Genomic DNA, 14,324 nt, shown 5'->3' on the forward strand with positions numbered 1-14,324 from the left:
CTCCAGCGTCATCACAGGCAAACAGTCTGTTCTCCTTAGTCCCTCCAGGTCTTCGGAGGGCTCCAATACCCGTCTGCATGGATCTTGCCGACTTACGCCAATTGTAGAGCAGGACTGGCCACAGTGCAGGTTTTCTGATCCCATGCAGACCGGGTAAAGGAGGAGTCAGAGTCCTCAGTAGTTTTGCAGGTCTTTTATTGGGGTTCAGCGGGTATATGGCAGGCAGGGGTGCTGACTGGAGGGCTGGGAGGCTGGCAGGCCTCCCAGCCCCCAGCAAGTCTTCACTCTATCTGGGCTCTCTAGAGTTCTCTGCTTCTGCTTCGGCTTCTCCTTCAGGTTCTGCTGCTGCTGCTGCTGCTGCTGCTAGTGGCGTCCCCCCATGACGCCGCCCTTAAAAGCACAGTCTTAGCTCAGCTGAATCCCATCTACCTATGCCCACACCCTATTCCAGGTGCCCGCCATCAGGCATGCATTCAGGCAAGGATCCATCATCTATCCTGATGGCGGAAGGGCAGAAAAGCCTGATATTTTCTTTACCCTACACACCCCCAGTCCTTTCTTGTCACTTCTTTTGACTTTCCTCTTTCACTGTATTCAATGACTATGAATAAAAGCTTCACTTCTCCCCTCAGTGCCACTTACCCAAAGTCTAACCCTCTTACTATCAGCTCCTACTTCACATAGGCCAAAAAGAGACCATAAAGGGCAAACTCTCAGGGATTTGCATCCCTCCTACCTCTGAACTTAACTACATTATAATAATAACTTCCCTCTTCTCCCATCTCAGAGAAAGGGAGTGCCTCTTACATTTAAGATGAACTGGTTTACTCTAGATCTCACTCTTCCTGACTTCTCAGTATTCTCACTCCTCCACCCATTTCTTCCATCTCCAACCTCTTCTCTCAAATAAGCATGTGCTAGTGTTTTCCAAATTTTTAAAAATCAGTGTCACTCCAGCTCTGTCTCCTTCTCAAATTAACTTATTTCTCTTCATGTCTGTCTCTATTTCCTCACCTCCCAGCCTCGGTGTCCCCATTCTAACTTTCGAACCTTCTACTTTACTGGAATTTCTTTCAAAATATCACCAGTGATGTCCTGCTTCCCAGATCTTAAGACCTCCCTCCACCACTCACATTCTTTTACTTATGCAGCAATGCTAAGACTGGCCACTTGTAATCTCAAACTCTTTGTTAGCTTCCGTGCAACACATGGTCCTATTTCTGACTTCTAGCTTTTGGTTCTCACTCTCCTTCACTCATCCTCTTCCTCTTTCTATACTGAAAATGGCAGTATTTCCCTGGGTTCCAGGCTTGTTCTTCCTTCATACACTCTTCTAAGGCGATACCACTGATATCCCAGTGACTACCACACCTCTATCTCCAACCCTGGACTTTTTTTCTGAATTGCAGAGCCACCTATCAAAACAGATTTTGGATATCTCCCAGTGGACTTTGTGTGCCTTGGTGGTGACACACACCTGAGGAGGTGTGAATCCATGTGTATATAGTGTTGTAAACCAATGTTACCTCAATAAAAGAAAAAAAAATTAAACAAGTAGATGCCCTGCAGTCACCTTAGATTGAACCTATCCAAAAAATTCCACCAACTTCTTTCAAAATCCTTGCCCCTTCTCCAGGGCATCAGCATCCTCAACATCATCCCCAACTCCAGCTTTTCCTTAGTCCCCACTTAAACCCAGAAAGCTTTCTATGTGATGATGAGCACACAGCTAGTATCCAGGATCATGTCTGAATCCATTACTTATGACAAAAAGCTACAAAATTTCCCAGCTGAGTTGCCTGGAGGAAGCAGGGCAATTTTAGCACCTGGGTCCTTTGCACTGTGGGACTTGCTAAAAGATGGTATCCACTTACTAATGCAAAAGCAGTGATTGAGGATTAGGAGTTGTTCTTACCAGCTCTTTGCTGAAAAGGAAAGGGATGCTAGTTTTGCTGCACACAGCCCAGTTGATGAAATTCTGCACATGCTCAAACTGACGATTGAGAACCATGATACTCTGTAACTGCTGCTCCAGTTTCCGCTTTCTCTCATTTGTAATGCCCTGGGTAGGGAGACAAGGTAGAGTCCAAGGTCCTATCTGTGGACTTTAACCCATCTGCTTGGCAAGGATAGTGACCTGGTCTGTATCAAAGTGAACACTGATGGAATGAAATGAGACTGTAACCTTGAGAGGACAGCAGGACTGCTACCATAGGCTGCTGACAGACAGAGAAGGGAGGGACAGAAAGTGAGGTAGATTTCTGTAGGAATGGATGATGAATGAATGTCTACATCTCTTTGAAATAACTGGATGAAAGCTGTCTCAAGAATCTCTACCAAGGCTATAAGACTGTGTAGTCCAGGAAGGCAGCTGCCTTAGAGTCGGAACATTGATGGGGGTTTTTAACCGATTTTCCAGCCCTTAATTAGCCACCCTCCCAAATTTAGACTGGATATTTTGAGATGTAGGGAGCAACAGAGAGTTATGGAAACTGCACATCTGAATTCCGGTCCAGGCAGCTCTGAACCATAGGGCTAGTGTAGTAGGTGCCTGGTTTCTGACCAAGGAGAGCAGTAAACCCATTCATCTGGTCCACTTGCCCAAGCATACCTCTAACTCCTCTATGAGTCCATTCGCCTGTTTGTTCAGCTCATTCATCAGAACCATCTTGGCCATTTTGATCTGATTTTCCACCTTTCTGTGCTGATGCTTCACTTCAAAGATCCTGGAAGAAGATGGGACAGCGGCTAGTGAACCCTTCCCTACAGGCCTAGAAGGGCCAGGCTGGAAGAGAGCAAAGCATTTCCAGCGCTGGCAAGGGGCTAGCCTGTGCTACCTGTCCTCAATTTGCTTTGCAGATGTCTGCAGACTGGATTTCTTATGTGCCACCTGGGTAGTCACACTTTCCAGAAGCATCCTCTGGTTTTGCAAAACTTCTTCAAGATGTCTGCACCTAGAGGGAGTGACAGAGAAAAGGCTGAGAAGGACTGAGTCTCTTTCTAAGCACTTCAGGCCCATGTAGACTGGGACTGTAGAGAAGGAAAGTCAAAGGTACCACAGGCTCTTGGCCTATCAGGATTTCTCTAGAAAAGCTTCACAACAGGAGTAGAGAAAAACTTCAGCCCAGAAGCTGCAGGTTGGCTTTGGCAAGCAGATGATTTGGGTCTACTGGGAGGCCAGAGCTCTCATGGGTAGGGAGTCCAGAGCCCTCCCAAGGCCCTCCTGAGTGTCACCCTACCTGTGTTCTTTGTGTTCCACCATGAGGCAGCTATGGCAGGTGAGCACATCACAGGTCTCACAGAACAGCTTGAGCACTTCCTGTGTGTGTAGAGGACAGTACAAGGCGAAGTCCCCAGAGCCACCATTCACTCCTGCTAGAGAAGATGAAGAAGTGGCTGCTCTTGCTCACGAAGACCTCTCAGTTAAGCTTTGTTGAGCATCCCTGAGCTTTCAATGAACACAGGGGAGGTAACAGAGCTTAGAGGAAAGGTAGGGCAAAATGGGAGTGGCCTCTCTGAGCCACTGAGGTTCCAGGAGCACAGGGAGGATCACAGGCTTGGCCTGGATAGATCTGCCCAGATGCCCAGGAATATTGGACCATCAAGCCCCAGGCATCCCATCACCTGCCAGAGGCTGACAAAGGCACTTCCTACTGTTGCATATGGATCTCCTGTAGAATAGTAAATCCTCTAAAATTCAATCTACACCTCTACATTAATCAGGATTCTGTTATGATGGGACTGAAACCAGCTACCCAGCCTTGCCAGACTCTACACTAAATCACACAGATCATGCACTCTCATTCCTATGGCCATAACAAAGGTAAAAGGGCTCCCAGTTCAAGGGCTTTGGGAAAAGATTTTCAAGAAGACTGCCATTTAAAACTGGTGACAATGGATGACAAATATGCATGCCCTAATCCAGGATTTTCAGTTAACCAAGTAAATAGGAGCAAAGCATCACAACTTTAAATATATGTGAAAGGTAGGGAACTCAGCTAGATTCCATGGTAATTAAAAACTCTTCCTCCATGTACCATCTCACATACACTCTTCCACTTCCACCCCCAATGGGGAGAGCCTAGAGTGAACTTAACTGTGACTGTGACTCTAGCACAGGGTCTGAGACCACCCCCAGCAGGAAAAAAAGTTCAGAAAACTATTCTCCAATGATTTTAGGATTCTGCACTCCTTAAAGGCATGTGAGCTGCTGTAGAGAGGGGGCAGTGATACCTGGAGATCCCTTCTGGGTCCGGGGAAAGAGCGGGCCCCCGGGGGCAGGGCCATGCCGGTGCTCCTCTGTGCAGGAACTGCACAACCAGCGGTTGCAGTAGGTACAGAGGATGTGTGCTGCCCTCTTCTCCTTGCACTCAGAGCAGTTCTGGAAGCAGAGAGTTCTGGAGTTATTGACAATATCCTCATTTGGGTCTGTCTGAATGAGCAGGAGACACTATAGGACATGAGTCCTGTAGGGCTGTCCCTCTACTATTCTGGAGTCAATTCTGGAGAGCTGCCTAGGAGTGACGGGGTGGGGGGGAGGTTTGGAAGGGAAGCACTCTTTATGACTAAAAGGCCTCAGGGGTTATTCAGATAAGTCCACTGATAAAGCTGAGGATACTCACATGAATAAGGCAAAGATATGCATGGAAGAATATACTTGGAAGAACTGGAGGGAGGCAGACAGTCAATGGATAATGCTGTGACAAAGGAAGTATACTAAGTGCCAAGGAAGGAGCAGGAGGTTTCCAGGTCCTTCCAGGGCATTTGAGTTGGATGGTGAATGACAAGTAGAAGTTCATCAGGCGGACAAAGGAGGAAAATGGGAAAGCACAAGCAAGAGCAGAATGTTGAATGTGCCTATAGAGAGGAGGGAGCTGCGGCTTCAGGAGTTCACAGAAAGTGATGACATGCAGCCTGGAAAGAGCAAGCACAGGTCAACTCTCAGAGTTGTTTCTACTACTGGGGCTTAAGGGTCTAAGGGTTCCTAGTCCTCTCCCAGTTCAAAATGTTCATTCATTTGAATAGCAAATACCTTGCAGGATTGATACTGAAACATCTGGAGGAGATACAGAAAACATTAGCCTATCTATGTCCGAATAATATAATCCACCAAAGTGATGTGGATTTTGATGGCTTTGTCCTCAGACTGTCTTCTGATAAATCCATGGTGGGAAAAAAAAATGATGAGAAAAACAAGTTTTACTAATTAAACTATGAATTCCTTGAGGGTAAAGGAGATGGGTGTCTATCTCCATAGCAACCAACATAGACTCTGGCACATGTCAGACATTTAATAAAAATTAAATACAGGTAAAGAAACTGCAAATGAAATAACAGTATGAATACTTTTGTCAGGAGAGGAACCGAAGGGGTAACAGTAAGTGATGGGAAAGTTCAAAAAACCAGGAAAAAAGTAATAGTTGTTAAATATAGGCAAGATCGATGAACCTGGTTTAATCTACCTGGTGTATGAGTTACAGCTCAGTAGGCCAAAAAAAAGGAAATAAAAGCTCAGTACTTACCTTTTTTAAGTAAGAGCTGTAAAGAGGGGAAAAGCACCACATTTTGTTTTCCCCAATTCAAACACTTTGATTCTCTTCTTGATAGAAAAATGAATGGGTGGGAGGGTGGGTGGATGGGTGGGTGGATAGACAAACTGACAGAGGAGTAACAAGTCAGGGGGAGTGATGGGTGGATAGAAAGATTTATGGACAGGGGCGGGGGCATCAATTTCTTAAAGGATCAGCTGTTTCTTTATTTGTCCTGACTTACCCTGGCCATCTTGGATTGAGCAGTAGACAAACACTTTAGAAAAACATGTTCAGTTACATCCCTGGTAAGGTATACTCGGTTACACCCAGGACAGATGATGAGCGCTGGGGGATGGAAAGAAAGCAGAGTCAGAGAAACATGGCCAATTACAAGAAACACAAGGCCTAGACACTAGGTATTCCAACACATAGTACCAAGGTACGTGCCAATACCACTTTATGCCCAAATGAGCGCTATGTGATGCCACAGTGTGCACTTACCATCTATAGTCTCTGGACATGACCATCCCCTTCTGTCTTCACCTGGCCCTATCATCCTCCCCTCCCCACAAGCCATGCTACTACAGGCCCAACCCTGTGCAGGTTCTGATAATTAAGGACCTTTCTGTTGCTCCTATTCTTGATTTTACAGCCCTGAAGGGTCAGCTTCCATTACTGGCTGAGTTCCAGAGGGTCAGTTTAGCCTGTGGCACAGTGCCAGACATTATGATTACCACATAGCAGAATTACTTTTAAGATCTCAAAGCTAAAGCTTCAAGAAGGCTCTATCCAGAGAAAGGCAAGACTCTGCCTGCTCATCTAGAAGGTATTTTTCTCTTTATATAGCCATTATCTCTCAATCTACTCCTGGGGCTCAAAGATCTTTTATCGAACCTTCTCTACCTGGTCCACGTTGGGTACACTACATACACGTATGTTTCACTTGAAAATATCTTCTCTTATCCTCATTCCCAGAGGAGATATATGAGACTGCCACCTGGAAATTACAGTTCTTTTCAAGCCACCCCAAGAACAGCTAGCCTGGGATGGGTGCTGGAGCCCAGGGATGAGGAGCAACGGAAGAGAGGCTGGCAATGACAGTGAATGAAGCAGGACCACCACAGTCTCCTCTGCTTCACCTCATCAAAATGATACAATGATAGTTGCTCTGGATTTGCAGTCAAACACCAATGGACACGCACGGGCAGTTGACCGGACGCTGAATTCGCAACCACAGGTCCGTCTCCTTCGGGAGAGGACAATCCTTGGCGTCTAGGCTGAAGCCACGTGCCTGTGGCCAAGGGGCTGGCCCTTCTCACTGCTGCTTCCCTGGAAAGGAGACGCTTCCAGGAGGGACTGGTACAGTCCTCTCCAAGGCCCCTCGGATACATCAATCTCACTTACCTCCTCTGTGACCCATTTTTTGGTATGTAAAACAAAGTGAAAGTAAGTGTTGCTGTGAGGATTCACTGAGGTAATACTTCAGAAAGCACATGACTATTGATTCTCAAGTCAAAAGATTCCTCAAATCCCAGTTATGATAAAGCAGCCTCAATTATCAACCCTCCTTGGTGATGAAAGTCAGATAATCTAAGTGTTACATTGAAAAATGATCACACATTCTTCCCTTCCATGTATCCATGCCCTTTCAATGCTAACCATTGAAAGGTGGAGTCTATTCTTCACACGTGGAAGTCAGGTTGGCCTTATCTATCACCTGCTTTGGCCAACAGAACAACAAAAGTGACAATGAACAAGTCCTGAGCCCAGACCTCAAGTGACTTTGTATGATTCTGCTCTGACTATCAGAACTCAAAGGCTGGCGTGTGAACAACTCCAAGTTAGCTTGCTGAAAAATGAGACCATGTAGAGAGAGAAGCTTCTTTTGTCTCAGGTGTCCCACCATAAACCAGTGAGCCCCACTGACCCACCAGCTGCACAGACACAGGCATGAGCATAGCCAAGATTAGCCCAGCCTGGCTAGCCCAGAGCAGCACCCAGAGTGAATCCCAAGCCAAACTGCAGACCTGTAGACTCATACACTAGAGTTAAGTTGTTGTTTTAACCATTAAGTGTGGAGTAGTTTATTATGCCATAAAAGCTAACTCATATATGCTTGAAAAATCAAAATCATACAAAATAATAGTTCAATACTCTTCCTTCTCTGACCTCCTCTGAAAAAAAACTTCCCTCTGCCTTTGTGAGCAATGTTCTTTAATGACAGAGCTAGATCTAGAATCTCCTAGATGTACCCCTGCCTGTTAAGAATAATGGCCAGAGGTGGAGAAGGATGCTCTCTTCTCTACAGGTAAAGCCATCCAGGAAAATCAGGTGACTGTCCCTCCTTTCCACTTGGCTTCATTATCTACTCCTAGGACTGAAATGCTGCTCTAATTATTGAAAATAATTTCCATAAGGCTTTTGACTCCCTGGTACCAGATGTCCAAACATTAGTCATAATAACATGGTCTTATTAGCATAATAAATAATTAAAGAGATCAGACAAGGTCTCATCACACACCCTCTACTCCTTCAAGGCCATAAAGGTCAAAAATTCTCAGCTTGGTATTCAAGATCCTCCCCAAGTTGGCCTTATCTCTCCGGTCTCATCTCTAGCTTCATATATCATACATCCTATATGTCCTTTGTCATGCCAAATAACTCTGCTATCTCCTAAATACATCGAACTTTTGCATAACTCTGTGCTTATAAAAATGCCATCCCCTCTCCCCAAAATATTTTTTTGTTCTCCTTTTAAAATAAACTCCCATTTCGTACTTTCAAGCCTATTCAAATGTTCCACATTTGAGAAGCAGGGTTAATTTCCCTCAGAATGGCTTAATTATTCCCTCTTCTGGGTTCCCACAGCACCCTCAATGTCCTTCTAATAGAATACATATTACACTGCATTTTAACTATACAGTCATATGTTGCACACAAAAACAATCCACATTTGCTGCTAAAGAAAATCGCACTAGAGGATTTTTTGAAGATTGGACAAGTTTGGGGATGGGATATTTCTTGTGCATTTTTTGCACTCACAGCCATGGAAAGAAGTAAGAAGACATCTGGGGGTTTTCAGAGTGATGGGGAAGCCAGCCCAGGATGTTAAAGGAATTATGAGTAATCTGCAGCAGAGGTATGGTGCTTCAAAAAGGCTATGAACTAGGAGAAGTGGGTTCCAGAACCAGGACTGGAACTATGTGTGTAACCTTAGGTAAGTCACCCTCTTTCTCTGAATCTCACTTCCTATATCCTTTAAATGAAGGAACTAGGAAGAGCAGGGGAATAGGGAAGAGCACTTTTCCTCTACCCACTGCAGTCAGTCTTAGAGATAATCCCTGGGCAAGATGGAAGGGACCGACAGTCAAACAGCAACCTGAATACTCCCTTGTGAGGAAGTCAGGGAACAGGTGGCTGAGGGGAGGCCTGGATTTAACAGCTCATCTCATCTGAAGAGGGGCTGCTGCAACAGGCAACAGAGATGGAGAGCTTTGGCACGTCCCAGGGAGGCTGTGGGGCCCAGAGTGGACACAGAGGACAGGTGCTCTCTTTTAGTCATAATACTTTTTTTTTTTTTAAGATTTATTCATTTATGCATACAAGAGCTGGGGCACAGGCCAGAGATGGGGGCAGGGGGGTGGTGGTGAGAGGATCAACCAGAGACAGAGTGGGGAACAGAACAGAGAGACTGACTGAAATACACTGCTGAGGGGAGCAGTGGGCGAGAGAGGAGAGGTCTGCCTCGCCATGTGGGTTTCTCCCTGGCCAGCCGGGGATCGAACTCGTGCTGCAGAGGCTGCAGACTGCCTCACAGTGCAGTGCTCAACTCCCTGCGCCACCAGGGAGGCCCTCATAATACTTTTGTCCAGAAATTTGTGTCTTACCTTCAAAAGGTCCCTAGCCACCGTCAGGCTTGAACTTTTTTTAAGAGGTGTCCCCTTTTTCAGTGTGGATACAAAACAAAGTCTTAATTTAGACAATTGGAATACACAAACTCTTAGGGCTACAGATGTATGTAAAACCACTGACCATCTACTTATAATATTTAACATTAACTTGGTTATGAACACATAATTAAATCACATATTACACAAAATTATTGAAATACATTTTTTCCCTATTTGAATTAATCAAGCTTTCATTTCAGCTTTTATTTCAGATACCAAGACATCAATTCTGAGAAATAGTTAGCCAAGACCCAAAGCCACACAACCATTCCCTGAAGAAGCGAGGCTTCTATTTCCAGAACGAAGAAGTCACAGGCACCAGAGGTGCTCCTGGAGACCTGAGGGCCCAGAAGAGGAGCTCTGAAAGCTGAGCATGTTCAGTCCATCTGTCACAAGAGTGAGTACTTTTGGTCCCCAGGAGGTGTGGGACAAATTATTCTTTTACCACCAGTCCCTGAACCAGACACCTTACATGTGCTATCTCATTTAATCATCAAGCCACCTCTGAAAGGTACCATCCCCATTTCACAGGTGCAGAAACTGAAGTTCAAAGATTGTACAAAGCAACGGCAGAACTATTATTGGAACACAAGTCTGTCTGCCTCTAAAATCCAGTCCTTTCTACTATGCTATGCTTCTAATTCAAGTGTCTATAACAAAGTAATTTTCCTCTAATTAACTAGATAATTTGATTATAAGAAAATATTCTATGATAATGATCAGACTCTAATGGTGGCCTGCTCTGGAATCCAGTAGGAGTTGGAAGCCAATCCTACCTGTGCTTAAAGTTTTAAGAAATGAGATCTTTGAGAAAGGGAAGTGAAATGGAGCTTTTTGGCCTGAAGGAAAAAAATCTGGGGGCAGTGGTTCTCATATTTTTTAACATTTTAATCATATGGGATGCTTCTAAATATTCTGATGTTTAGTCCATATCCCATTATCAATTAAATCAGAATTTCAGGAAGAGGAATCTAGGCACCAGTGTTTTTTTTTTTTTTTAATTCCCCAGGTGATTACAACGTACAACCAAGTTTGAGGACCACCCTTAGAGGGGAACCCCTTACCCCCGTGGCCAAGCTTCATAGCTCTGTTCCCTGTATCAGGCTGCTGAGGTTTGCCCAGTCTGCTGGGCCCCACAGCTTCCCCGAGATCTGCTTGCAACATGCCATGATTCTCCATCTCTGCTTTTTTCAGACAAGATGAGCTGTTAAATCCAGGCCTCCCCTCAGCCACCTGTCCCCTGACTTGCTGACAAGAGTGATAGTGAGGTTGTCTTTGATACTGCAGGCTCACCCAGTTTTAAAGATGCTAAGAAGTTAAGATACTATGAAGTTAAGCATATCACTGTGATGTATTTTCCCTCTAATACAACAAAGGACAACTACCCAACAGACAGAATAGTATCCTGATCCCTAGGTACAGTGGGGAATGGTGGTGAGCTGGAGATACATTTTTCCTCCCCTAACTCCCCACTCTACAGAAGAACCCATGAACAGGCTTAGGGTGCAGCCTGAGCTTTGGTACCATGATGACTGCTTCTGGGGCCTAGAAAGTGTGTGAGGCCATGACTCAGTAAGGTAGCAAGAAAGGGGGTCAAGACTAGGTAGTCCACCCTTTAGTCCACATAAATAGCAGCACCCACACAACCTGATTACTAGGAGGCTGGTGTGGGAGAGAAATCCGAAGACCACCCTCTGAAAGCTGGAAGTGGGTCAGGTTGCCCCCATAAAGGGACACATACACTCAGGCACATAAGCAACCCTCTGAGGGTTAAAAAGCCCTTCTTTCTAGCTCCTGTTTGTGAAACTCTATAGCTGACACCCAAGCTCTAACTCCAAGAGAGCAGAGGCATCCTCCGAAGCAGCCTGATGCTCCTCTACCAGTTCTCACCTGTAAACCAAAGCTGGACAGACCTGGCTCACACATTAGCTTTTCAACTGTTCATCTAGCCAATTTTCTCACCATACAAATGGTTACATGGCAACCCAGAGAGACAGAGAGAGACAGAGAGACAGAGAGGGACTTAGGTCAAAACCTCAGAGCCCTGTGGTACTTTGAACCACTCAGCAATCCCAATTACCTCTGCAGTCAAAGTAAGACAGTCTATCTCCTTATGTTTCTGTCAGTCACTAAGCAAGAAGAAATCCTTTTGGCAGGCTGGCCATCCTCACTAACCATTCCTGCCCTCCCACCCAAGAGCAGCCACCATGAGCATGGGGCATCAGCTAAGAATCCCACCACACAGTCCCTAAAGCCTTACTCTAGTTCAGACCCCACAGCAGCACCTCCTTCAAGAAACATGTTGCACCATCTCCCCCAGATGCCCAGCTCCTGCTAGAAAGAGATTTCCATCCTAAAGTGACTGTGGCTCCTGCCCCTGGCTGCCAGCAGGCTTACCTGTGGCCCCTGCTGCCCTGTGATTAGAGCAACACCTGGGAGAGAAGTCAGAAGAGCGACAGGTGAGACCACCACAGGTCCCAGAGGATGGTGCTTATCAAGCACCCAGGAACACCCACCCTGCACACTGCAGCTGCAGGGCCTCTGCCTTGGGGAGCTGGGTACTGGGTGGGGTTGGGGGAGCAGCCTAGATCCTCTCCTCCTCTCTCTGATGCATCCTCAGCCAGGGATGCATTTCTCCAGCTCACCTGAGATGCTCCTGTAAGAAAGGGCTTGGTTGACTCCTCCTGTTCCTGTTTATCTCGAAGCTCTGCAGCAATTTTCCCAAACTGAACAGCAAGAGGGAGACCTCAAAGAGGCGACTCTCTTCCTAGCTGCATCTCCTTCCTAATCCTCTGGGTGCCTCGGAATAGAAGCTCAGAAGGAAGAAAACGAGATTTTCAACTTTCAGGAACTAGCTCTGTCGCCCTCTGCACAGCTCAGGAGGCCATCACTCTCAGCTTTTTAGGACTCGATCCAAAAATCCTTCAGCCCTCCATGTTCCCCAAAATGACAGTGCTCATGTGTGGCTGGAACCTGCCCCGATCCGGCAGCTCATTTAAATAGAGCTCATCACAACAACAGTGTTGGTGGAGAAGTGAGTAGCTGCAGGGCCCTGGGGACCCCCTGTTTATACGTAGGAAGAATGATGCAATCTGGGTATCAAAATAGCAATCCAGAATGGAATAACAGGCTCACGCAGCAGCGGTGCCTGCACAGCCAGAGCTCAAGTTGACACACTCTGTCAGCCCCACACTGCTGCAGCACGCAGATGCCAGGCACACACTCTCACCGCATCATTTTAAAAATCAGCAGGAGCCCAAGACATCCCTCTATGCCCCCAGCACTGACGGAAGGTGTGGGGGTGGGGTGGGGGAGGGCTTTCAACAGACATTAAAATCTCTCTCCTACACACTCACCTGCTCCTGCCACTTCACCTGAAGTCCTTATCCTGTGACGTCATAGTCAGTTGCCATAGTGACCAATTGTCCGTCACAAGCAGAGGATTAAGACTTCAGATGGAGAAGACACACATTTACGATGCACAAAGGTCCTGGGAGGTGTCCCTTGGCAGCTAACTCTGTTCCTCAGGGAGATACAGTCGCAGACAAGAGGGGAGAAAAAAGGAAAAGAAAAACAGGGTCGTGATGGAGGAAAAACATTAGGATGGGGCATGACTACAAGTACCAGATAAATGCAGGAGCACAGAGCACGGCATAAAGGGGGAGTGGCAGGGAACAAGCTTGGAAAGATTGGCAGGAGAGTAAGCTCCCAAAGGGCCCTGAGTGCTAAGCAAAGGAGCTTGACCTTTATGCTAAATGCAAAGGCAGCCCCCACAAAACTCTGGAGAATGACAGAGCTGGACTTATCTTGATGGACTAGAGGTAGGGGGATCAGGGTGGAGGTTTGTCTAGTTGAGCATTAATGGAATCCTGAATGAAGGTAGAAATGGAAAAGGGACAGGAGAGATGTTTCAAAAAGAACCAGTGGGATATGACCAAAATGATGTTGGGGGTAGTGGTAGTATGTGAAGAAAAAGAAGCAAATAGGGGTCTCCCTGGTGGCACAGGGGTTAAAGGCTCAGCACTATCAAGCTATCACCAACCACTGTGGCATGAGTTTGATCCCCGGTCACAGAACTAACCCACATGGTGCAACAGACCTCTTCTGTCTCACCTGTTGATCCCCTCAGCAGTGTATTTCAGTACATCTACCTATTCTGCTCCCACTCTGTCTCTGATGAATCCTCTCACCCCTCTCACCCTTCCCAAACACATACCTTTGGCCTAACCCAGTTCTTGTATGCATAAATAAATAAAAATAAATCTAAAAAAAAGGCAAATAAGATCAAGCCTCAACCTGCCTTGCCTGGACCACTTCCCCAAATTTGGAGGGTTTGTTACAGGTCCTAAGTCTACCAAATCCAAACCTCTGGAGTATGGGTGTGGGATCAGGAATCAGTATTTTTAGCAGGTTTCCCAGAACGACTTTTTAAAAATACAAAATTGATCATATTCCACTGGCCAAAATCTTCAATGATTCTCACTGTCCTATGGAATAGTCTAAATTGATCGAGACCATTCAGTTTGGTACTAAATTTCTCTTCCAGGTCTCATCTCCCAATTCTCTCATTCAAGCAATCCTTTATCCCAGTCTCCTGTTCCCACTGCCTTTTTTTATCCATGTACCTCGTCCTAACACTATTCCCTACCTGTGATTCCTTTCCATATTTTTCTGGCTTCTGCATAGTTATTTCTAATTGGTAATCCCTACCCATCCTGCCGTCCCAATCAAATCTACCCAATTTCTCCAGACAGAGTCTAAACTATAGCCCACCTGCTTTTGGAAATAAAGTTTTACTGGAACACAGTCATGCCCCTTCATTTCCATAGTATCTATAGTGGCT

The 14,324-nt window shown here is 45.9% G+C and overlaps 1 protein-coding gene across 1 annotated transcript in view; it reads right to left on the reverse strand.

Moving 5' to 3' along the window:
- The window catches only part of TRIM66 (tripartite motif containing 66), a gene marked incomplete at both ends in the record, with an annotated part of 47,140 nt that overhangs the window by 23,719 nt on the left and 9,097 nt on the right, over window positions 1-14,324 (reverse strand). The window contains 6 exons of the mRNA XM_084231526.1: window positions 1,916-2,062; window positions 2,612-2,726; window positions 2,838-2,954; window positions 3,240-3,372; window positions 4,234-4,381; window positions 5,773-5,876. Of these exons, the coding sequence (XP_084087652.1) occupies window positions 1,916-2,062; window positions 2,612-2,726; window positions 2,838-2,954; window positions 3,240-3,372; window positions 4,234-4,381; window positions 5,773-5,876 (764 nt within the window). The remainder of the gene's footprint in view (window positions 1-1,915; window positions 2,063-2,611; window positions 2,727-2,837; window positions 2,955-3,239; window positions 3,373-4,233; window positions 4,382-5,772; window positions 5,877-14,324) is intronic.

This window comes from Talpa europaea (assembly GCF_964194135.1).
Source record: "Talpa europaea genome assembly, chromosome: 1".
Classification (NCBI taxonomy): Eukaryota; Metazoa; Chordata; class Mammalia; order Eulipotyphla; family Talpidae; genus Talpa; species Talpa europaea.